At 42.0% G+C, this 26350-nt stretch overlaps 1 protein-coding gene across 6 annotated transcripts in view; it reads left to right on the forward strand.

Annotated features, from left to right (window-relative positions):
- The first annotated feature begins 12075 nt into the window (after positions 1-12075).
- LOC115141698 (alpha-2-macroglobulin) overlaps positions 12076-26350 on the forward strand; it is a 42641-nt gene continuing 28366 nt past the window's right edge. For all 6 annotated transcript variants that reach the window (XM_029680833.2, XM_029680834.2, XM_029680837.2 and 3 more), the window contains exons 1-14: positions 12076-12455; positions 14917-15100; positions 16408-16564; positions 16799-16851; positions 17395-17415; positions 20762-20930; positions 21073-21157; positions 21370-21487; positions 21622-21733; positions 21816-21925; positions 22131-22298; positions 22462-22698; positions 23040-23103; positions 23389-23534. In XM_029680833.2, coding sequence (XP_029536693.2) covers positions 12355-12455; positions 14917-15100; positions 16408-16564; positions 16799-16851; positions 17395-17415; positions 20762-20930; positions 21073-21157; positions 21370-21487; positions 21622-21733; positions 21816-21925; positions 22131-22298; positions 22462-22698; positions 23040-23103; positions 23389-23534 — 1725 coding nt within the window. In that variant the 5' untranslated portion in view covers positions 12076-12354. The remainder of the gene's footprint in view (positions 12456-14916; positions 15101-16407; positions 16565-16798; positions 16852-17394; positions 17416-20761; positions 20931-21072; positions 21158-21369; positions 21488-21621; positions 21734-21815; positions 21926-22130; positions 22299-22461; positions 22699-23039; positions 23104-23388; positions 23535-26350) is intronic.

Here is a 26350-nt window from a genome sequence, read left to right on the forward strand (position 1 = left end):
CAGGTTACAAAATTAATTGGTCAAAATGTGCACTATTACCACTGAATGAAGATATGAGGAATACCTCCTTGTCCCCTGACATCTCAATAGTCAGCCATTTCAAATACCCAGGTGTTGACATCTCCCCGTCCTTACAGATCACCACCGATTTGAATAGTGTTTAAAACAAATGGAGTCTGACCTGCAAAGGCGGTCTCAATGCTCAAATTCAAGCTCTGTTCATACATGCATTTCCATCGTTAAGATGAACATACTTCCACGGATAAACTATTACAGCCCTATGATTCCCCTTTCACATATTAGAAGAAACTGCACACTTTGATCTCCAAATGTATATGGAAGGGCAAGCGTCCTCGGATCAAAAGGTACTGAGACAGAAGTGTTCAGGCCAAAATCGCCCCAATCTCCTGGCCATCAGCATGATGAGGTAGGCTATCTTGGAGTGATCCAAGGGGAAGGAGGGCTGAAGCTCAAAGACGAGGGCACACTGACCTAGGAACACCCGACAGGTGTTCCGGAGGAGGTAAGTGAGGCTCCCGAGAAGGTGGATTGACCAATGAGATGGCGCTGCTAGCAGCTGTGGGGGTTACCACATTGTCAGGTGGCCTCCCAGACAACTGTGGAATTGCTCCAGCAAACTGTCCAATGCCCAGTCATGGCGTTCAGACAATATTTGTACCCCCACCACAAAGCCACGAAGCAATGCTTACCGATGGTGGTTTCTTGGGTGGAGATGGCGTTGCGCAGCTGGCCCAGGTCTGCTGGGTCAGTCATGGCCAGTTTGTACTATCAGGAATCAAGGTAAGACCCAGATGCAGACTGTCGAAGTAACAATGTTTATTATAGCAACAGAGACAGGCAACGACAGGTCAAGGCAGGCAGGGGTCAATAATCCAGAGTATAGGGGCAAAGGTACAGGACGGCAGGCTCAGGGTCAGGTCAGCCAGAGGTCGGTAATCCAGAGGTGGGGAAAAGGTACAGGACGGCAGGCGGGCTCAGGGTCAGGACAGTCAGAGTTGTTGGGCAGGCGGACTCAGAGACAGGACAGGCAAGGGTCAAAACCAGGGGGGCGAAAAAAGGAAAGACTGGGAAAAATCAGAAGCTGAGAAAAAATGCTGGTTGACTCGACAAACCAGATGAACTGGAAACAGACAAACAGAGAACACAGGTATAAATACACAGGGCATAATGGGGAAGATGGGTGGCACCTGGAGGGGGGTGGAGACAATCACAAGGACAGGTGAAACAAATCAGGGTGTGACAGGGTATGACGCTATGAGCTTGGCACACCTGTGTTTGGGGAGTTTCTCCCATTCTTCTCAACAGATCCTCTCAAACTCTGTCACGTTGGATGGGGAGCATCGCTGGACAGCTATTTTCAGGTCTCTCCAGAGATGTTCGATTGAGTTCAAGTCCGGGCTCTGGCTGGGCCACTCAAAGCTACTTCTGCGTTCTCTTGGCTGTGTGCTTAGGGACGGGGTCCTGTTGGAAAACATTCCCACAGCATGATGCTGCCACCACCAAGCTTCACCGTAGGGATGGTGCCAGGTTCCTCCAGACATGAAGTTCTCATGGTCTGAAAGTCCTTTAGGTACCTTTTGGCAAACTCCAAGTGGGCTGTCATGTGCCTTTTACTGAGGAGTGGCTTCCTGTCTGCCTGCAGAGATGGTTGTCCTTCTGGAAGGTTCTCCCATCTCCTCAGAGGAATTTTAGAGCTCTCTCAGAGTGACCATTGGGTTCTTGGTCACCTCCCTGACCAAGGCCCATTCTCCCTCGATTGCTCAGTTTGGCCGGGTGGCCAGCTCTAGTAAGAGTCTTGGTGGTTCCAAACTTCTTCCATGTTAGAATGATGGAGGCCACTGTGTTCTTGGGAACCTTCAATGCTGCAGACATTTTATTATGTAAAAACATCTCAAGGATGATCAATGGAAACAGGATGCACCTGAGCTCAATTTCGCGTCTCATCCCAAAGGGTCTGAATACTTATTTAAGTAAGGAATTTTCTTTTTAATAAAACAATCTAAAAACCTGTTTTTGCTTTGTCATTATGGGGTATTGTGTGTAGATTGATGAGGATTTGTTTTTATTTAATCTATGTTAGAATAAGGCTGTAACGTAACAGAATGTCAAGGGGTCTGAATACTTTCCGAATGCACCTTATGTTCTCAAATAAGCATGCATTGTGGGTGGGAAGGGGAGGGGTGGGGGGATAAGTGTGTATCTGTGTAATGTCTGTTAATTTGTGTTTTTCTGTCTTGTCAACCCCAAAATTATAAAACTTGATAAAAAAATGGTCTTCTTCATAAATCATTAATATCCCAGCAAACAACAATAGCAACTCTTGAACCATTCAAGACACAAATTTACTTTCACAAGTTCAGGCTAGCTATCCTATCAATAAATCAATCAATTGTCCCATCTATCTACTTTTCAACTATAACCAGTTGCTATCATACCACCCTTTTAGGCCTCACTCCCCACTATCTGAGATATTTACTGTAGCCGTCATCCTTCACATACAACATACAACACCCGTTCTTCCAGTCACATTCTGTTAAAGGTCCCCAAAGCACACACATCCTTGGGTCGCTCGTCTTTTCAGTTTGCTGCAGCTAGTAACTGGAACGAGCTGCCACAACTACTCAAACTGGACAGTTTTATCTCAATCTCTTCATTCAAAGACTCAATCATGGAGACTCTTACTGACAGGTGTGGCTGCTTTGCGTAATGTATTGTTGTCTCTACCTTCTTGCCCTTTGTGCTGTTGTCTGTGCCCAATAATGTTTGTACCCTGTTTTGTGCTGCTGGCATGTTTAATTCATTTATTATTATTTTTTAAATCCCAGCCCCTGCCCCCACAGGGCCTAGCAAGCACAAACATTTTCTGTAGATTTCTACACTGAACAAAAATATAAACGCAACATGCAACAATTTACAGTTCATACAAGGAAATCAGTCAATTGAAATAAATTCATTAGGCCCTAATCTATGGATTTCACGTGACTGAGCAGGGGCGGGCCAAGGAAATCAGGATAAGTTTTTCCCCACAAAAGAGCTTTTTTACAGACAGATATACTCCTCAGTTTCATCAGCTGTTCGTGTGGCTGGTCTCAGATGATCCCGCAGGTTAAGAAGCCGGATGTGGAGGTCCTGGGCTGGCGTTGTTACACGTGGTCTGCGGTTGTGAGGCCAGTTGGACGTACTGACAAAATTCTCTAAAGCAACGTTGGAGGCGGCTTATGGTAGAGAAATGAACATACAATTCTCTGGGATCAGTTCTGGTGGAGATTGCTGCAGTCGGCATGCCAATTGCACACTCCCTCAAAACTTGAGACATCTGTGGCATTTTATTTTGTGACAAAACTGCACATTTTAGAGTGGCCTTTTATTGTCACCAGCACAGTATTGATCATGGTGTTTAAGCAGCTTCTTGATATACCACACCTGTCAGGTGGATGAATTATCTTGGCAAAGGATAAATATTCACTAACAGGGATGTAAACAAATTTGTGCACAAAATTGGAGAGAAATACACTTTTGTGTGTATGGAACATTTCTGGGATATTTTAATTCAGCTCATGAAACATGGGTCCAACACTTTACATGTTGCGTTTATATTTTTGTTCAGTATAGTTATTATGATTTGCCTTCTGCTGGAACCTCTAGTGCAAAAAAAGCTAATGCTACCGAGACTAAAGCAACTTTAAAAGGTGCAGAATGTCTCCAAGTTGCTTGAAAAACACGTTTTGATACTACTTATACTTTTCACACTACAAATAAATGTGCATGAATCCCAATGCATTTCAATGATAGAAACGCCATTCAAACTTTAAAACGTGCAGACCGGTCTGGAATAGGTTGATTGTATACAGATTTTTGATAACATTTTTGATACCATTGGACACCCTTTAGTTTGTCCATTTTCATCTCACACGTTTTTCCATTAATTTTTCAAACTTTCAAACAAATTTCAATAGCTCCTTGGTCATGTGACCTACTGACTTCAAACAAGGTTCAGAATGTCCACTCAGTGGGCCTACACATTGCACACCCTTTAGTTTGTCCATTTTCATCTCACTCGATTTTACATTCATTTTTCAAACTTTAATTGCTCCTTGGTCATGTGACCTACTAGACTCAAACTTTAGAATGTCCACGGACTAGCATTATATATTGCACACTCTTGTTTGTGTACTGTAAAATCACGCAGTGTACCGTACATTTTTCATAGTTTTAAATTTCAATAGCTCCTTGGTCAATTAGACACCTAGGAAGCATGTGGTGGATATACACCCATGTTGCATAACCTCTAGTCATGTATCTTCAATATTGTTGTTCATTAATATTAGTTTGACAATTAGGGGGTTCAGTCCAGTGTTGTGTTTACCCTTTTCTTTAATATTTATCTTTAATAATTGGTAGTTCTAAGTACTTATTTTCCCTATTTTTTAAAAATTGTATTTCTCCTCAGTATTTAACAGCTGTACAGATAATATCTCCTTTCATCAATAATATCAACCATAAAGGAAAGGGCAAAGTACGAGAGTCATGCTATTAATTGTCCAAAGCAGGGATGGAGAGTGAGCTAGTGAGGTAGGCTGCAGTGGGTTTGCTGGTCAATACATATATGAACATGTAACCACAGTAATGGTGGCCAGTAAATCAATGAATAAAAATGTAATTTTGGCAAATTAAACAGAAATTGTAGACCTTTAATCTTTTCCAACATGTCAACAGACACTTTTCTTCAAAGTACAAAACATTTCACAGTGTTAACTTTCTCTTTATCCCTGGTTGATGTACATTTCAGAGCCTCTTCAGTGTGGATTTTCAACACCAAAGACTGCACTTCCAGTTTGTGTTCTTTACTCTGTTGAACTCCTTTGTCTTCATTCCTAGGCACAGCACATGGACCCACCGTTGGCATGCAAAACATTCAATCTAAAACAAAACAAAGCGTAACACTTTATAAATAATATCAAATATCAATGCAATATGACAAATTAGCCATCCATTGTGTTATATCATAAATTGTCTTACATGCCGTCACTGTTGTCAAAAGATTATAAACATGTTAAATAAAGTTACTAACCCAGTCAGTCTTTGTGCCACATCCAGGTTCTTTATCAGTGGCACACATGAAGCAGTTGTTGGCTTTGTTGAACTCTGACATCATAGACATGAACTGAACACATGGCTGTCCCACACAACTACATACATAAAATTAAAGAATTTACATATACTTTACATTTTACATTTTTAGTATATCCTCAGCCATTTCTTTTCGCAGTTGCTTCATGTGTTTTTGTAGGCTCTATATCAATTTGGGATGTTGGGGAAGTTCTGTGCAACTTCCTTGGCCATCTACACCCCAAAAATTAAATAGAGTTTTTGACCTAATTGTCACATAACAGCTAACCATACATTATTGAGAATATAACTATCAAACCTGCATTACAAAGACCCCACAGCTGAAGGTGTCCTGCTATATGGTGTGAGTTATTTCCCCTCCTTTCCACTTTATGTCCACCAAGTCGTCTTTTCCATGGCAGGATCTTCTCATTTTGAATTATTCTCTTTTTTATGTAAACATAATAGAATTCTGATTAGTTATAGGAAAATTAATACACAGGCCAAAACTGTATGCTGTTTTCCTTATCCCTATAATCTAGTAGAGGTAGTTTCCTGTATGTCCCATTCTACACACAGCCTAAATTATAGGCACTGAACCATTTACAGGAGAATAACAAAAGTAGCATATAGGATCCAACCCTATCACAGAGTCAATAAATGTAGAGCGTTTGTAGACTTTAAGAAAAAAATATGAAGTGACAGATTCATCAGTACGTGCTTTTAGAAAGTCATATCACAAAGGTCACAGATGACAGTGCCCACCAAATCTATGACAATAGAGAATTAATTGTAAGCACTAAATTGTCTTAAAGTGTGTTTGTCAAAATAATATCTGAAAATGTCAGTTGTTGAACATAATACTTCTATTTGCAATAGCAATTTATGGTATATGCAGTTGTGGAATATTCCATGTACCAACACTACATGTAGGACGGACATAAGACATTCCCACATACAGTAAACACAAACAGAGGCATTTTTCAGCTATGATTTTACCACTCAGAATCGAGAATGGATATGACAATGGGGCCAGCACAGGATGTAATACACCCTTACAACAATGTACTTTTTGATCTTCTTGACTTCTTAGCTGGTGAACTGCTACTGTGTGTCAAGAAAAGAGGCCAAATTAGGGGTTAGTGTCCTCCAGTAAAAAAGGTCTGGTTTAGATTCAAATCTATTGCCCTGAGTCCCCATTCATAGGGGCATGAGAGACTAGTCAGTGGTAGAATTGAGTTGGCACTTTATTGACCCAAACACCCACAGACCCACAAGGTTGAAGTTACACATGGACAGTAATTAGTATTTTTTTTTTTTTTTTTTGCATTGACGCATTGTGTCATCTAACTGTGAAATAATAGGATCCAAGTATGATTGGGCCGGCAACGGAGTTCCTATTGACAAAGCACCACAGAGCCAATCAGGAGAGAATACATACAGGTCAACGGTGCCAATTGAAAGCCAAGGGGTGTGTCTGTGCCTTTTGGATTACTCTCTCTTTACAGAGAACCCCTGTGGTTCAAGTCAAGAGCTACCCTTCCCCTTTCAGTCTGCTCTGCGTATGTCTGAAAGTGACAGAGCCAGCAGCCAAGAGAGTTTTTCACAGTATGTCATAAAATATTAGTACACTTATGAATGTACAGTTGAAGTCAGAAGTTTACATACACTTAGGTTGCAGTCATTAAAACTCATTTTTCAACCACTCTACAAATTTCTTGTTAACAAACTATAGTTTTGGCAAGTCGGTTAGGACATCTACTTTGTGCACGACACAAGTATTTTTTCCAACAATTGTTTACAGACAGGTTATTTCACTTATAATAATAATTCCAGTGGATCAGAAGTTTACATACACTACGTTGACTGTGCCTTTAAACAGCTTGGAAAATTCCCCAAAATTATGTCATTGCTTTAGAAGCTTCGGATAGGCTAATTGACATTATTTGAGTCAATTGGGGGCAAACTACCTGCCCTCCAGGACACCTATATACCACCCAATGTCACAGGAAGGCCAAAAAGATCATCGAGGACAACAGTCACCTGAGCCACTGCCTGTTCATCCCGCTATCATCCAGAGGGCGAGGTCAGTACAGGTGCATCAAAGCTGGGACCGAGAGACTGAAAAACAGCTTCTATCTCAAGGCCATCAGACTGATAAACAGCCATCACTAACATTGAGTGGCTGCTGCCAACATACTGACTCATCTCTAGCCACTTTAATAATTACAAATTGGATGTAATAATGTATCACTAGTCACTTGAATTAAACAATGCCACTTCATATAATGTTTACATACCCTACATTACTCATCTCATATGTATATACTGTACTCTATACCATCTACTGCATCTTGTCAATACCATTCGGCCATCGCTCATCCATATATTTATATGTACATATTCTTATTCATTTCTTTACACTTGTGTGTAAAAGGTAGTTGTTGTGAAATTGTTAGATTACCTGTTAGATATTACTGCATGGTCGTAACTAGAAGCACAAGCATTTCGCTACACTCGCATTAACATCTGCTAACCACGTGTATGTGACCAATACAATTGGATTTGATTTGAAGGTGTACCTGTGGATGTATTTCAAGGCCTACCTTCAAACTCAGTGCCTCTTTGCTTGACATCATGGCGAAAACAAAAGAAAGACCAAACGCCTGAAAGTACCACGTTCATCTCTACAAACAATAGTATGCAATAAACACCATGGGACCACGCAGCCGTCATACCACTCAGGAGGGAGACGCGTTCTGTTTCCTAGAGATGAACGTACTTTGGTGTGAGAAGTGCAAATCAATACCAGAACAACAGCAAAGGACGTTGTGAAGATGCTGGAGGAAACAGGTACAAAAGTATCAATATCCACAGTAAAATGAGTCCTATATCGACATAAACTGAAAGGCCGCTCAGCCAGGAGAAAGCCATTGCTCGAAAACCGCCATAAAAAAGCCAGACTACGGTTTGCAACTGCATATGGGGACAAAGATCATACTTTTTGGAAAAAATGTCCTCTGGTCTGATGAAACAAAAATAGAACTGTTTGGCCACAATGACCATTGTTATGTTTGGAGGAAAAAGGGGGAGGCTTACAAGCCTAAGAACACCATCCCAACCGTGAAGCACAGGGGTGGCAGCATCATGTTGTGGGGGGGGCTTTGCTGCAGGAGGGACTGGTGCACTTCACAAAATAGATGGCATCATGAGGTAGGAAAATTATGTGGATATATTGAAGCAACATCTCAAGACATCAGTCATGAAGTTAAAGCTTGGTCACAAATGGGTCTTCCAAATGGACAATGACCTCAAGCATACTTCCAAAGTTGTGGCAAAATGGCTTAAGGACAATTGGAGTGGCCATCACAAAGCCTTGACCTCCATCCTATAGAACATTTGTGGGCAGAACTGAAAAAGCACGTGTGCGCAAGGAGGCCTACAAACCTGACTCAGCTACACCAGCTCTGTCAGGAGGAATGGGCCAAAATTCACCCAACTTATTGTGGGAAGTTTGTGGAAGGCTACCCGAAACGTTTGACCCAAGTGAAACAATTTAAAGGCAATGCTACCAAATACTAATTGAGTGTATGTAAACTTCTGACCCACTGGGAATGTGATGAAATAAATTAAAGCTGAAATAAATCATTCTCTCAACTATTATTCTGACAATTCACATTCTTAAAATAAAGTGGTGATCCTAACTGACCAAAGACAGGGTCAACCAAGAACACTTGGCCTGATGGTTCATGCAGATACTGGGGAAGCAATATAGAAATGTATTGATCCCTAAAATTGTTTTACTATTAAATCACCCATATCACAACCCTCATACCTCTTCACAAAAATGTACCTAAATCAATTTTGGGAAAAGGATTATACACAATGAACTTCCAGTGGTTCTGGTTCACATTTAAGAAACTCATGACAGCATTGTAGTTACCGAAGTTCACCTGAAATAAATAATTTCACGTTTGCCACTAAGCCCAACATTTTTTATCAATAGTTAATCCTTTAAAATTCCACTAACAGATTGAATTAGTACCTTGGGCAGACTTTGCTTGCACACTGAACTTCTTTCTCCATTTAGAATGACTTGGTCTGAGTAATGATTTAGGGTGTAACTCTTTGTCCCGTGACCACAGCTTTTTATGGTGGCTTGAAAGTACCATTCGATTGTCTGTATAAGGAGAGAAAGTAAAACCACAAATGCTTTGAATGTGAAGAACATTATACAAATAATTAAACAACAACTAAATATGCATAGACATTTCAGAGAATGTCGGTTAGTTAGACAGGATTGTTTATCGAGATTTAAAACAAACATAATTACATTTGCATTTGTTTTTATTTGTCTAATATATTCTGCCTAGATTCAATTTATTGGGTCATTGTCACATATAAACTCAGCAAAAAAAAAAAACATCCTCTCACTGTCAACTGAGTTTATTTTCATCAAACTTAACATGTGTAAATATTTGTATGAATATAAGATACAACAACTGAGACATAAACCGATCAAGTTCCACAGACATGTGACTAACAGAAATGTGTCCCTGAATAAAGGGGGGGGGGGGGGGGGGGGTCAAAATCAAAAGTAACAGTCAGTATCTGGTTTGGCCACCAGCTGCATTAAGTACTGCAGTGCATCTCCTCCTCGTGGACTGCACCAGATTTGCCAGTTCTTGCTGTGAGATGTTACCCCACCCTTCCACCAAGGCTCCTGCAAGTTCCCAGACATTTCTGGGGGGAATGGCCCTAGCTCTCGACCCTCCGATCCAACAGGTCCCAGATGTGCTCAATGGGATTGAGAGCCGGGCTCTTCGCTGGCCATGGTAGAACACTGACATTCTTGTCTTGCAGGAAATCACGACCAGAACGAGCAGTATGGCTGGTGGCATTGTCATGCTGGAGGGTCATGTCAGGATGAGCCTGCAGGAAGGGTACCACATGAGGGAGGAGGATGTCTTCCCTGTAACGCACAGCGTTGAGATCGCCTGCAATGACAACAAGCTCAGTCCGATGATGCTGTGACACACCACCCCAGACCATGATGGACCCTCCACCTCCAAATCGATCCCACTCCAGAGTACAGGCCTCGGTGTAACGCTCATTCCTTCGACGAGAAACGCGAATCCAACCATCACCCCTGGTGAGACAGTGATGAGCACTTTTTGCCAGTCCTGTCTGTTCAAGCGACGGTGGGTTTGTGCCCATAGGTGACGTTGTTGCCAGTGATGTCTGGTGAGGACCTGCCTTACAACAGGCCTACAAGCCCTCAGTCCAGCCTCTCTCAGCCCATTGCGGACAGTCTGAGCACTGATGGAGGGATTGTGCATTCCTGGTGTAACTCGGGCAGTTGTTGTTGCCATCCTGTACCTGTCCCGCAGGTGTGATGTTCGGATGTACCGATCCTGTGCAGGTGTTGTTACATGTGGTCTGCCACTGCGAGGACGATCAGCTGTCTGTCCTGTCTCCCTGTAGCGCTGTCTTAGGTGTCTCACAGTACGGACATTGCAATTTATTGCCCTGGCCACATCTGCAGTCCTTATGCCTCCTTGCAGCATGCCTAAGGCACGTTCACGCAGATGAGCAAGGACCCTGGGCATCTTTCTTTTGGTGTTTTTCAGAGTCAGTAGAAAGGCCTCTTTAGTGTCCTAGGTTTTCATAACTGTGACCTTAATTGCCTACCGTCTGTAAACTGTTAGTGCCTTACTGACTGTTCCACAGGTGCATGTTCATTAATTGTTTATGATTCATTGAACAAGCATGGTAAACAGTGTTTAAACACTTTACAATGAAGATCTGTGAAGATATTTGGATTTTTACGAATTATCTTTGAAAGACAGGGTCCTGAGAAGGGGACATTATTTTTTTGCTGAGTTTATATGCCTTGTTAGGGAGATTAAGTATCATACATAAGGTGTTATGTAGTCAAAAAAGTGTGTTATTCTGACAATACTGTGTTTACGTGATGACACATCTTCACTATTTACTTAAAGTGACAGAATAAGGGCCATAAATATTCAGGTGTACATCAGAAACATTCAACTCCAATTCCCCTTAACTACATAATGATATTACATGTCCTTAGACTTGGTTAGGTGCACATCTAATGTACTTCTATGTTCATCATTAATTACTGTATGAATTTATTTTCTCCACGATATGTTTAGAATTGTGATTGAAAAAAAATGCTTATTGTCATGTTACGACTAGTATTTATTACCTCATCCACAAGCCATTTGTGGGGCTGCAGAGTTTTAAACTCTGAATGTTGGAGAAGGAAAGAGGAATTTTTGTCTGTAGACCTCACATCAGCAACCACCACCTCGCAATTGTTTCTTCGCCACAGAGCTGTGACCTGCAATATGCAAATGAAACACATTTAGAACAGTTATTGTCCTCTTAAACATGAACTGAAAACAAACTATCACAATCCTTTAACATTTGGAGAAAAAAACATACCTGGCCTGCAGCCTCATTGTCTTTGAGTGGACATTCTGAACCTTGTTTGAAGTCAGTAGGTCACATGACCAAGGAGCCATTTCGATTTTAAAGTTTGAACAATTCATGTAAAAACGTGTGAGATGAAAATGAACAAACCAAAGGGTGTGCAATACAGAAGGGGAGTCAGTGGACATTCTGACACTTGTTTGAGTCAAGTAGGTCCTATGACCAAGGAGCTATTGAAAATCGAAAGTAAAAAAGTCTGTACTTTGTTTACGCTCCCTAACTAATTCGACTAGGAATACCAAATAGTGCTCACATTTCCACATGTTTATTAGCTTTGGAATGCGAATGAATGTCCAAATCGTGAAAATAATGTTGTGCGCAATTTTTCCAACATCATGCCACTTATTTGGAGTCTTTGGCTCAAGTGGATTGAAAGCGCGAATATCCAACTTGAAACTTTCTTTACCTCGGTGGATTTTCGAGGGGGGAAGAGTTCCTGTAGATGGAATGCCCATATGCAGGGAACGGCCGAATTTTGGGAAAAATAGCTTGAGGTATTTTGGTGTAATTCTGACCATCCCATTTCTCGCGGGGCTGTGACTGTTTGAGAACCTCTTCGGAATTGGGAGGAAACGGGAGGTGGCTGCCGTGTGCCAAACTATTTGGAAGGGAGTGACACAATAGGGTGCATTTGGGTATAAACAGCACCGTTTGTGCAACTTTCCTGACCATCTGGACGAGGGAAGGGAGCATTTCGAAGTGCGGAGGATGTGTACCACGGTTATGGCCATGGCTCTCAACTTCCTTTGCCTTGTATTTATCACATCAGTAATTTTACGAACTGCGACATCGAGCACCTTCAATGAATCGTAAGTACGCTACAAAACATTTCACGTACAGTAGTAGGCAAGTAGTATTTTCGTCATTTAATTGAGGGATTAAACTCACAACAAGCAATTGTTGTTTACATGTTTGGCTGCATACCACAGTCTATAATCAAATTGAGGAATTCATTATTTTCCAGGCTATGCACCTGCAGATGTAGGGTAGGTCACCTGAGCAATATAATTATTTTAGTTATAAACATAATATTACATAACAAAATCGTGTATATGCCTACTGCACTGATATAGCTGAATATCAGATTTTAATTGTCTCCATTTGTGAATAACAATATATAAAAAAGTTGGAAGTGGGAAGGCCACAGGGACAGGAAAAGTACCATTCTCTCTCTTTCTTGCACGTGAGAGGCTTTTCATACCTTATGAGACATGCTGGCAAGCAGGCCTGTACATTTGTGGGTTACAAATCCGACTTGTGATAGTCCGTATTAGTGTGCTTTCCTCCAATGTCCCTCTGTGCAATCACCCCCAACAGGGGCTTCATGCACCCTCAAAATCATACAAAGTATGTAAGGATGGCTGTGGGGGGTGTGGTCCATAGGGAGCTTAGGCCCCTGGCCTGAAGTTGGAGAATGTGGAATGTTGCTTTTCTAAAGTCTCCCAACTTGCCAACAGGCATGCCAGCTAAGAGTAGCTTGCTTGTCTATCTTGATTGATAGCCTGAAATGGCTTCTTGGTAGCTTTATAAGGTTATGACACTGGGAACATATCTGGGCTAGCTAATGCCAACTAAATACAATTGCTAGGTGGGTAGTAGTATCATAGAGAAACAACAAAAATAATAACGTCCCTAAGCACACAGCCAAGACAATGCAGGAGTGGCGTCGGGAAAGGTCTCAATGTATTTGAGTGGCCCAGCCAGAGCCCGGACTTGAACCCGATCAAACATCTCTGGGGAGACCTGAAAATAGCTGTGCAGCGATGCTCCACATCCAACCTGACAGCGCTTAGAGGATCTGCAGAGAAGTATGGGAGAAACCCCCCAAATACAGGTGTGCAAAGCTTGTAGCGTCATACCCAAGAAAACTCTAGGCTTTAATTGCTGCCAAAGGTGCTTCAACAAAGTACTGGGTAAAGGGTTTGAATACTTCTGTAAATGTGGTATTTCAGTTTAAATTTGTAATACATATGAACATTTCTATGAACCTATTTTTGCTTTGTCATTATGGGGTATTGTGTGTAGATTGAGGGGGGGGGACAATTTAATAAATTTTAGGAGAAAGGTTGTAACATAACAAAATGTGGGAAAAGTCAAGGGGTCTGAATACTTTCCAAATGCTGTGTGTGTGTGTGTGTGTGTGCGCACAATCATTCAAAAGTTTGGAATTAGAAATGTACTTGTTTTTTTAAAGAAAATCACCTTTTTTGTCCATTAATATAACATCAAATTGATCAGAAATACATTGTAGACATTGTTAATATTATAAATGACTATTGTAGCTGAAAACTGCAGATTTTTAATGGAATATCTACATAGGCATACAGAGGCCCATTATCAGCAACCATGACTCCATTGTTCCAGCCAATCAGAATGAGCTTTTCCTCACAAAAGGGCTTCATTACAGACAAGTACTCTTCAGTTTCATCAGCTTTATGAGTGGCTGGTCTCAGATGATCCCGCAGGTGAAGTAGGCGGATGTGTAGGTTCTGGGCTGGCGTGGTTACATGTGGTCTGCGGTTGTGTGGCCGGTTGGAGGTACTGCAAAATACTCTAAAATGACATTGGAGGTGGCTTATGGTAGAGAAATTAACATTAAATTCTCTGGCATCAGCTCTGGTGGACATTCCTGCAGTCATCATGCCAATTACACAATCTCTCAACTTGAGACATCTGAGGCATTCTGGTGTGACAAAACTGCACATTTTAGAGTGGCCTTTTACAAGGTGCGCCTGTATAATGATCATGCTGTTTAATCAGCTTGTTAATATGCCACATCTCTCTGGTAGGGAAAGGAGAAATGCTCACTAATAGGGATGTAAACAAATTTGTGCACCAAATTTGACAGAAATAAGCTTTTTGTGCGCAATGGAACATTTCTGGGATGTTTTATTTCAGCTTATGAAACATTGGACCAACACTGTACATGTTGTGTTTTTATATGTTTGTCCAGTGTGTATATGTATATCTATTTTAAACAGTACAAATCTGAGTGGGCATGCCGCCTTTGTTCACCAATACATGGTTGACAGACCATCAAACAACTAATTGGTATTCCCTCCAACACTGTCTGAAACGGAATCAATTGTGCCCTCAATTTCTCATTGTTTGGACTCTGAGTGGGGCACATAGCCAGAGACAATTAAGGTCACTTTGTCCCCAACTTTAAAAAATCAGTAGGGTACAAAGGAACTAAAGAGCTGTTTGAGTACACTGCCACTTAAGTGTTATTACCACAGCTGCATTCATGCTGATTCTTTCCCCTTTTAGGATTTACTTGGTGACGGTCAGCTCAGAGGTGGTAGGAGGGACCACAGAGAAACTTTGTGCTCAGGTCCACCAAGCCACAGAGCCTCTGTTGTTGAATGTGTCGCTGGAAATGGAGGGTGGCAGCAGTACCATTCTACTGGAGGAAGACGTAACACAGGACTTCTATCGCTGCATCTCCTTCCAGGTCAGCTGTAACTGTGCTGTGTTCAGCAGGCTACAACGTTGTGGACCGCTCTGATATAAATATTTCATGTAGAACTAACATGCCTCTCTGACATGTGGGTTAAGGAATCATGCCAGCCCTATGTATGACATTTCTAACTGCAAAGTTCCACAACGATGTGAGCTACTGACTGTGGCCCTATTCTATCGTCTCTCATGCAAAAGCATCCCGACCACAGTCAACAAGCCAATGGGTTAAATGTTGACATCATTTCTTTACTTGACTAACACTGACCTGAGTCATCAGCTTTAATAGTAGCTGACACTTTGAATTGGGTCTCTTTCCCATCAGTGTTGGGTGTTACACAACTTGTGCCTCGCTTCATATTGATTTTAGTTGAACAGTTACCCCCATCAGTTGTACATACACTGAGCATACCAAACATTGTGAACACCTTCCCAATTTTGAGTTTTGACCTTAGAACAGCCTACATTTATCAGGGCATGGGCTCTACAAGGTGTCAAGGGTTCCACAGAGATGCTGGCCCAAGTTGGCTGGATGTCCTTTGGGTGGTGGACCATTCTTGACACATCACACACAGGAAACTGTTGAGTGTGAAAAAAACAGAAGCGTTGCAGTTCTTGACACTAACTGGTACACCTGGCACCTACTATCATAGCCTGTTCAAAGGCACTTATCTTTTCAATCTTTTGTCTTGCCAATTCACCCCCCGAATGGGACACATGCACAATCCATGTCTCAATTGGCTCAAGGCTTAAAAACCCTTCATTAACCGGTCTCCTCCCCTTCATCTACACAGATTTTTGAAGTGGCTTTATCAAGTGACATCAATAAGGGATCATAGCTTTCACCTGGATTCACCGGGTCTATATGTGTTGTGTACAAGACATTAAGAACAACCTGGTCTTTCCACTCAGTGTATGTAAGATTACAGTTGATAGAATCTCCTGGCTCTTCTGTGGTTTTTGTCATTTTGTCATCTAAACAAAGTACTCTTCTTACTAGCTTTTAAGTTACCTATGTGCATTCATTCAACAAAACACATTCATTTCTTATTTTGAAGAGTTTGGTTGTAACTCCGTCATGTTATGTGGAACTCAACTTGAATTCCAGGCTGGGTGTTGTATGGAAAATGATCCAACCTATGAAAGGCAATAGCAGTTATATTAATCATACTTTGCTATCTACCACTTAACAAAAAGCCCTCTGTTCTCAAGCTACTCCGTCAGAGAGCCATACTTTGGTTAGGAGCTAGAGGATTGTAGAAGTTCTACCAAGCTTCCATTCTTCTGTTCTTCATATTGTAGGTACCCCCAGTGAAGGCTGACAGTGTGGCCACTGTTCTTGTCAGCATCAAGGGGAGAAAGGATGAGATGAGTAAAAAGACCAAGATCCTTATCAAGCCTAAAAGGTTCTTCACCATTTTCCAAACAGACAAACCAGTCTACAAACCTGGACAGACAGGTAGTTAGATACAATCTTTGATGAACACTGAAACTGACCCTTCCTGAGTTATTACTTGTAAATGTACTAAACTGACCCTTTTGTCTGGGCCAACTGTTGATTTTGATTGATTATTATGCATGTACTTTACAGTATATTTGTGAGGCCATCAGAAAGGTCCTTCCTGAAATGGATGATGGATATACTGTACATAGACTGATACTATATAGACAAATGTTTCTACCCCTTTTCCAGTCAAGTTCCGAATCGTCTCGCTGGATGCCAGTTTCTTGTCATTCAATCAGATGGTAAGTTACTCTTTCAATGTTGTTCAATATAAATAAAGTTACTCTTTCAAAGCATTTAAGTTGGGTTGAACAGGACAGCAGAGTGTTAGTCAGCTTTGGAACATTTTAGGGAGGTGTAGTTTGGGAGAGGTTTACTGTAGTTGAGTAAGAAAGGCAAGTGATGGAGCAATGATTTCATCCTCTTGCAGTCCAATTTTGTCTACTATTATTTTATTTGTTTAATGGGTCAGTGTGTGTGTGTGTGTGTGTGTGTGCGTAGGTGGCTCAGCAAACATGTGGTCAGAGTTCATTTGGCCTGGCTGTTTGAGCAGAGCATCTGAGTCAACATGAGCTCAAGGCCTCCTCTGTACTGTAACTCTGTAGATAAAGATGCCTGTACTGTAGAAACTGTTTTGGAAAGTAATGAAATGTTTGTTTTAAACCCATTTCCTGACACGATAGTAGTTCCCTTTAGGCCTCCTGTGAAAATATTTTGAAAATACGTTTGAAAATGTTTTTTTGGGACAAATGTTAAATGCTGAATGTTTTGTTTCTCTTTTCTAGTATCTAACAGTGGAGCTTCAGGTGAGACTCATTCAAATCCATTGCAACTAAAAACCAAAGCTGTATATAGCAAATCAAATCAAATCAAATTTTATTTGTCACATACACATGGTTAGCAGATGTTAATTCTAGTTCCGACAATGCAGTGATAACCAACAAGTAATCTAACTAACAATTCCAAAACTATTGTCTTATACACAGTGTAAGGGGATAAAGAATATGTGCATAAGGATATATGAATGAGTGATGGTACAGAGCAGCATACAGTAGATGGTATCGAGTACAGTATATACATATGAGATGAGTATGTAGACAAAGTAAACAAAGTGGCATAGTTAAAGTGGCTAGTGATACATGTATTACATAAGGATGCAGTCGATGATGTAGAGTACAGTATATACGTATGCATATGAGATGAATAATGTAGGGTAAGTAACATTATATAAGGTAGCATTGTTTAAAGTGGCTAGTGATATATTTACATCATTTCCCATCAATTCCCATTATTAAAGTGGCTGGAGTTGGGTCAGTGTCAATGACAGTGTGTTGGCAGCAGCCACTCAATGTTAGTGGTGGCTGTTTAACAGTCTGATGGCCTTGAGATAGAAGCTGTTTTTCAGTCTCTCGGTCCCAGCTTTGATGCACCTGTACTGACCTCGCCTTCTGGATGATAGCGGGGTGAACAGGCAGTGGTTCGGTGGTTGATGTCCTTGATGATCTTTATGGCCTTCCTGTAACATCGGGTGGTGTAGGTGTCCTGGAGGGCAGGTAGTTTGCCCCGGTGATGCGTTGTGCAGACCTCACTACCCTCTGGAGAGCCTTACGATTAAGGGCGGAGCAGTTGCCGTACCAGGCGGTGATACAGCCCGCCAGGATGCTCTCGATTGTGCATCTGTAGAAGTTTGTGAGTGCTTTTGGTGACAAGCCGAATTTCTTCAGCCTCCTGAGGTTGAAGAGGCGCTGCTGCGCCTTCTTCACGACGCTGTCAGTGTGAGTGGACCAATTCAGTTTGTCTGTGATGTGTATGCCGAGGAACTTAAAACTTGCTACCCTCTCCACTACTGTTCCATCGATGTGGATAGGGGGGTGTTCCCTCTGCTGTTTCCTGAAGTCCACAATCATCTCCTTAGTTTTGTTGACGTTGAGTGTGAGGTTATTTTCCTGACACCACACTCCGAGGGCCCTCACCTCCTCCCTGTAGGCCGTCTCGTCGTTGTTGGTAATCAAGCCTACCACTGTTGTGTCGTCCGGAAACTTGATGATTGAGTTGGAGGCGTGCGTGGCCACGCAGTCGTGGGTGAACAGGGAGTACAGGAGAGGGCTCAGAACGCACCCTTGTGGGGCCCCCGTGTTGAGGATCAGCGGAGAGAAGATGTTGTTGCCTACCCTCACCACCTGGGGGCGGCCCGTCAGGAAGTCCAGTACCCAGTTGCACAGGGCGGGGTCGAGACCCAGGGCTTGATGACGAGCTTGGAGGGTACTATGGTGTTGAATGCCGAGCTGTAGTCGATGAACAACATTCTCACATAGGTATTCCTCTTGTCCAGGTGGGTTATAGGGCAGTGTGCAGTGTGGTTGAGATTGCATCGTCTGTGGACCTATTTGGGCAGTAAGCAAATTGGAGTGGGTCTAGGGTGTCAGGTAGGGTGGAGGTGATATGGTCCTTGACTAGTCTCTCAAAGCACTTCATGATGACGGAAGTGAGTGCTACGGGGCGGTAGTCGTTTAGCTCAGTTACCTTAGCTTTCTTGGGAACAGGAACAATGGTGGCCCTCTTGAAGCATGTGGGAACAGCAGACTGGTATAGGGATTGATTGAATATGTCCGTAAACACACCGGCCAGCTGGTCTGCGCATGCTCTGAGGGCGCGGCTGGGGATGCCGTCTGGGCCTGCAGCCTTGCGAGGGTTAACACGTTTAAATGTCTTACTCACCTCGGCTGCAGTGAAGGAGAGACCGCATGTTTTCGTTGCAGGCCGTGTCAGTGGCACTGTATTGTCCTCAAAGCGGGCAAAAAAGTTATTTAGTCTGCCTGGGAGCAAGACATCCTGGTCCGTGACTGGGCTGGGTTTCTTCTTGTAGTCCGTGATTGACTGTAGACCCTGCCACATGCCTCTTGTGTCTGAGCCGTTGAATTGAGATTCTACTTTGTCTCTGTACTGACGCTTAGCTTGTTTAATAGGCTTGCGGAGGGAATAGCTGCACTGTTTGTATTCGGTCATGTTGCCAGACACCTTGCCCTGATTAAAAGCAGTGGTTCGCGCTTTCAGTTTCACGCGAATGCTGCCATCAATCCACGGTTTCTGGTTAGGGAATGTTTTTATCGTTGCTATGGGAACGACATCTTCAACGCACGTTCTAATGAACTCGCACACCGAATCAGCGTATTCGTCAATATTTTTATCTGACGCAATACGAAACATGTCCCAGTCCACGTGATGGAAGCAGTCTTGGAGTGTGGAGTCAGCTTGGTCTGACCAGCGTTGGACAGACCTCAGCGTGGGAGCCTCTTGCTTAAGTTTCTGCCTGTAGGCAGGGATCAACAAAATGGAGTCGTGGTCAGCTTTTCCGAAAGGGGGGCGGGGCAGGGCCATATATGCGTCGCGGAAGTTAGAGTAACAATGATCCAAGGTTTTACCACCCCTGGTTGCGCAATCGATATGCTGATAAAATTTAGGGAGTCTTGTTTTCAGATTAGCTTTGTTAAAATCCCCAGCTACAATGAATGCAGCCTCCGGATAAATGGTTTCCAGTTTGCAAAGAGTTAAATAAAGTTCGTTCAGAGCCATCGATGTGTCTGCTTGGGGGGGGGATATATACGGCTGTGATTATAATCGAAGAGAATTCTCTTGGAAGATAATGCGGTCTACATTTGATTGTGAGGAATTCTAAATCTGTTGAACAGAAGGATTTGAGTTCCTGTATGTTTCCTTCATCACACCATGTCTCGTTAGTCATGAGGCATACGCCCCCGCCACTCTTCTTACCAGAAAGATGTTTGTTTCTGTCGGCGCGATGCGTGGAGAAACCCGTTGGCTGCACCGCATCGGATAGCGTCTTCCCAGTAAGCCATGTTTCCGTGAAGCAGAGAACGTTGCAGTCTCTGATGTCCCTCTGGAATGCTACCCTTGCTCGGATTTCATCAACCTTGTTGTCAAGAGACTGGACATTGGCAAGAAGAATGCTGGGGAGTGGTGCGCGATGTGCCCTTGTCCGGAGTCTGACCAGAAGACCGCATGAGCAATAATAATGACATGATCTCCTTTCAAAAATGTTAACTGCCAATATGTACTGTGGCATGATTTTATACAATGCCTGTCTCTATAACAAAAATACCTACCTTCACCCTATTATGAATCTGTATACAGGACCCAAACTCCAACCGCATTGCTCAGTGGTTGAACCAGTCAACAGTGAGTGGAATTCTGGACCTGTCCCACCCCATGTCCGCAGAGGCAACGCAAGGAAGTTACATCATCACTGCATGGAATGAGAAGGGAGAGCAAACTTCCCAAACCTTTGACATCAAAGAATATGGTGAGGAAATTGGCATGGGATAAAAAAAAAATCAGATTAGATTGTTTTTACATGGTGATTCCATTGTGGTCTGGGATGATGTTTTTGGTGTAGTTCAACAGACAATGAGGAAATAACATTTGATATGTATTTTTTTTTACAGTTTTACCCAAATATGAGGTCAAAGTCTATCTACCCCAAACAATCACTATTCTGGACAAGCAAGCAACACTGAGAGTTTGTGGAAAGTAAGTGCATAAGATGATAGACAGTAAGATGATCATGTAAACTGGGACACTTTATGGACAGAATATTAAGCCTTAATTTGTGTGTTGCATAGACTACACTTGATATATACTGTCCCATGTTTGATCTTTGCTCATTTTCATAGCTGTTTCTATTTTTATAACACGTGATTGCCATTCTTGAATTGTTTTTCTTCTGTTGACTTTGTTTCTAGATACACTTATGGAAAACCAGTGCTGGGGTCTGTCACGGCGAAAGTTTGCAGAAATATCATTCCATATCGCTGGTTATATGATGTTATTTATATCTGCGAGTTGTATCTTATGATACAAGTAAGTATTTTTTTATTCTTGTTATGCCAAATTCTTTGATGACGAACACTCACTGTGGGGAAAATGTTGAGGTTTATAGACGTTTTCGTAGCGGATTTAAGCTGAGCTACAATAACTGTACTCATTCTGCCTAGACCGACACAACTGGTTGTGCAACCCAAATTATTGACATGACCCGGTTCCGTCTAAATGAATCAAGGTTTGGGGACTTTGAAGTGGAGACTGAGATGGAAGAATATGGAACTGGTAGGAGAGAGCCTTATCTTGAACGTAGAGGTGTTTACATGCTGAACTGTTGACCTCTGACCCTTGCCTGTGTTCTCTCCAGGGGTCATCCTTAAAGGTTGGGGCAAGGCAAGCTTCACCAATGTCATCATAACTGTTCGTTTTGAGGACGTGCCCCAAGCATATAAACCAGGAATTGCTTACGAGGGGAAGGTGAGGACAAACTATATTAACAAATGCCTTTTTAATAACACTGCAGAAAATGGTTTACTCAGAAAAATGGATTTGAACATGAAGTGGTGATAAATGTTAACATGTAATTTGGAGCATCTAAACTAGGCTTTTGATGTCTTGTTTGCAATGGGAGTGTACATTTAGTATATTGGATGTCTGCAGTCATCCTGTCCTGTGTTTTCAGATCAAGGTGACCGGTCCCGACTCTAGTCCCGTTCCCAATGAGCCTGTGTATCTCTTCCTACAAAACAGTGGCAAATCTGAGAACTGGACTCTCACCACAGACAGCAAGGGCATTGCTTCCTTCTCTCTAGACACTTCTCTATGGAGTTCTGATTCTGTCTCTCTGTCGGTCAGTGGTCACTCACTCATGTTTTCCTCTATTAAATATTTAATGATATTATTTAAATATTAAATTGTTTGTTCTGAGTGAGATCATTAATTTCTCCTGATGTATTCTCCAAGGTTAGTACAATTGTTTATTTTTCATATATTTTCTGTGTTTCTTGAACCAGGCTCGTTATCAAAAGGTTGAGGAGGATTATCCGTACGTGCAGGGTGTGCGTAGACCAGAATATTCATCCGATTACCAATTCACAAGAAAATTTTATTCTAAGAGCAAGAGCTTTGTGAAGATAATGCAGGGCGAAGGGAAGTTCTCCTGTGAGAAGGACGGTATTGTTCTTGCTCACTACATCATCCAAGGGGTGGAGCTGAAAAAGGGACAGACTACCCTGGACTTTTTCTATCTGGTAAGATTAAAGGGATGTTTCACTCAAAATACAACCTAACATGATTTTTACACTTTGTCTGTGGCTTTGGGATATAAATTTTACTTACTGCGGTATTTGATTGTCATATTGTGTTGCGTCTGGAAATATTTTAAGAATGGCTCGGGCAAACCGTACAGTACTTTACATGCAGTTGAAAAGTTAATCATTGGTGATATTCAGTAATTTTACACTTCAATAATGCATTAACTTCAAGATATTTGCTAGCAGATCTCCCAGTTTTAGCCAATGTTCCAGTCTCCCTGGGTCACCCTCTGGTTATTAATGTTGATGCTGCCACCTGGCTGTCTCTTATGTCCCAGGTTATATCTAGAGGCAGCATTCGGCAGCACGGCCATCTTCCGGTGACTGTTACAGAAGGAGAAGGTAAATACATTGGACTTGGATTCTCCCGAATGCTTCTTGCCGTTTTTCATTAGAACTTCTCAGAACCCCACTTGACTAGAGAACATGGCTAATGGCATTAAGCTGGCATGGGATAAAAAGCTGTCACGACAGGATTCAATCATCCAGATTACATCTTCAATACAAGTTCTTACTGCACAGTATATTTCAAGTTCATACGCTAATCAGAGAACACAATGTTCGTATTGGATGATTGGTGGTTTACGGTGACTTAATGGCCATCCCATTGTCCATCTCTTATTTTAGTAAACCAAGGGGAGCTGACTCTCTCGCTGCAGCGGATGCCTGAGCTGACCCCTTTTGCCCAGGTAGTGGTGTACACCGTGTTGCCTGATGGGGAGGCAGTAGCAGACAGCCGAGACTTCCCCATTCACCTCTGCCTAAAAAACAAGGTAGGCAACTCGGCATCTTTTGCCAGCCACATGAGATGTCAAAATGTCTCATCAGAGAGCCTGAGCCATGTATATACTGTATATTGGGGCAACATGTGCACCATCCATTTCCAAAATGACTTTGCATCAGACTATGATATGAAATGCTTCAACTTGTCCTCTTTGATCATCATGTTCGTCGGGCCTGTTTCTATCCCTCTAGTATTTATTATGTTGTGTGGGCTTTATTCCAATATTCACATCAGTATGCTACTGTACTTGAAATTAACCAATGTGTTGGACATGTATGCTAGTATACAGTGCCGTCAGAAAAGGTTCACACCCCTTTATTTTCCCTACATTTTGTTGGGTTAGCCTGAATTTAAAATTGATTTAATTTAGATTTTGTCCACTGATCTACAGACAGTGCCCCGTACTGTCAAAGTGGAATTTTGTTTGTAGAACATTTTAGAAATTAATAAAAAATGAAAAGATGATGTCTTATTAAGACAGTAATGTATTCAACCCCTTTGTTATGGCAAGTCTAAATAAGTTCAGGAGTAAAAATGTGCTTAATAAATCGCATATCAAATCAAAATCAAATCAAATCCAATTTATTTGTCACATACACATGGTTAGCAGATGTTAATGCGAGTGTAGCGAAATGCTTGTGCTTCTAGTTCCGACAATGCAGTGATAACCAACAAGTAATCTAACTAACAATTCTAAAACGACTGTCTTATACACAGTGTAAGGGGATAAAGAATATGTACATAAGGATATATGAATGAGTGATGGTACAGAGCAGCATACAGTAGATGGTATCGAGTACAGTATATACATATGAGATGAGTATGTAGACAAAGTAAACATGCATGAACTCATTCCGTGTTCAATAATATTGTTTAACTTGATTTTTGAATGACTACCCCATCTCTGTACCCCACATATACAATTATCTGTAAGGTCCCTCAGTCAAGCAGTGAATTTCAAACACAGATTCAACTACAAAGACCAGGGAGGTTTTCCAGTGCCTCTCAAAGAAGGGCACCAATTGGTAACAGATGCTGACAATCCCTATGAGAATGGTATTAATTAGGCTTTACTACAAAGATACAGGTGTCTTTCCTAACTCAGTTGCCGGAGAGGAAAGAACTGCTCAGAGACTCTACAATACTAACCTAAATGACAGAGTGAAAAGAAGGATGCCTGAACAGAATAAAAGTATTCCAAAACCTGCATCCTGTTTACAAGAAGGCACTTAAGTAATTCTGCAACAGAATAATGCAAAGAATATGAAGCGTTGTGTTTGGGGCAAAACCAATACAATGCTTGTCATCAGCAAGGGCTAAGAAACAGAATACAGCTATAAGCACAGGCAAAATCCTAGAGAAAAACCTGGTTAAGTCTGCTTTACAACAGACCCTGGGAGACAAATTCACTTTTCAGCAGGACAATATCTGAAAACGCAAGGCTATTTCTACACTGGAGTTGCTTACCAAGACGATATTGAATGTTCCTGAGGTTTGGTTATTATTATTAATATATATGTATACATTTTGAAGGCGGAATTTTACATACACTTTGGTTGGAGTCATTAAAACTCACAAATTTCTTGTTAACAAACTATAGTTTTGGCAGGTCGGTTAGGACATCTACTTTGTGCATGACACAAGTACATTTTCCAACAATTGTTTACAGACAGACAATTGCTCTTATCTTGGTCTTGGCTGATTTCTTTTGAATTTCCCATCATGTCAAGCAAAGTTTGAAGGTAGGCCTTGAAATACATCCACAGGTACACCTCCAATACCGATGGCCCGGCTAGCTGTCTGAATCTCCGTTACCCCAACCAACCTCACTACTCGCTGGACCCTTATGATCACTCGACTAAGCATGCCTCTCCTTAATGTAAATATGCCTTGTTCACTGCTGTTCTGGTTAGTGTTTATTGGCTTATTTCACTGTAGAGCCTCTAGCCCTGCTCATTATACCTTATCCAACTTTTCAGTTCCACCACCCACACATGCGATGACATCACCTGGTTTCAATGATGTTTCTAGAGACAATATCTCTCTCATCATCACTCAATACCTAGGTTTACCTCCACTGTATTCACATCCTACCATACCTTTGTCTGTACATTATACCTTGAAGCTATTTTATCGCCCCCAGAAACCTCCTTTTACTCTGTTCCGGACGTTCTAGACAACCAATTCTTATAGCTTTTAGCCGTACCCTTATCCTACTCCTCCTCTGTTACTCTGGTGATGTAGAGGTGAATCCAGGCCCTGCAGTGCCTAGCTCCACTCCTATTCCCCAGGCGCTGTCTTTTGATGACTTCTGTAACCGTAATAGCCTTGGTTTCATGCATGTTAACATTAGAAGCCTCCTCCCTAAGTTTGTTTTATTCACTGCTTTAGCACACTCTGCCAACCGGGATGGTCTAGCCGTGTCTGAATCCTGGCTTAGGAAGACCACCAAAAATGCTGAAATCGACATCTCTAACTACACCATTTTCAGACAAGATAGAACAGCCAAAGGGGGCAGTGTTGCAATCTACTGCAAAGATAGCCTGCAGAGTTCTGTCCTATTATCCAGGTCTGTACCCAAACAATTTGAACTTCTACTTTTAAAAATCCAGCCCTCTAAAAACAAGTCTCTCACAGTTGCCGCCTGCTATAGACAACCCTCTGCCCCCAGCTGTGCTCTGGACACCATATGTGAACTGATTGCCCCCCACCGATCTTCAGAGCTCCTGCTGCTAGGCGACCTAAACTGGAACATACTTAACACCCCAGCCATCCTACAATCTAAGCTTGATGCCCTCAATCTCA

The sequence above is a fragment of the Oncorhynchus nerka genome, unplaced genomic scaffold (genome assembly GCF_034236695.1).
Source record: "Oncorhynchus nerka isolate Pitt River unplaced genomic scaffold, Oner_Uvic_2.0 unplaced_scaffold_17___fragment_2___debris, whole genome shotgun sequence".
Lineage (NCBI taxonomy): Eukaryota > Metazoa > Chordata > Actinopteri > Salmoniformes > Salmonidae > Oncorhynchus > Oncorhynchus nerka.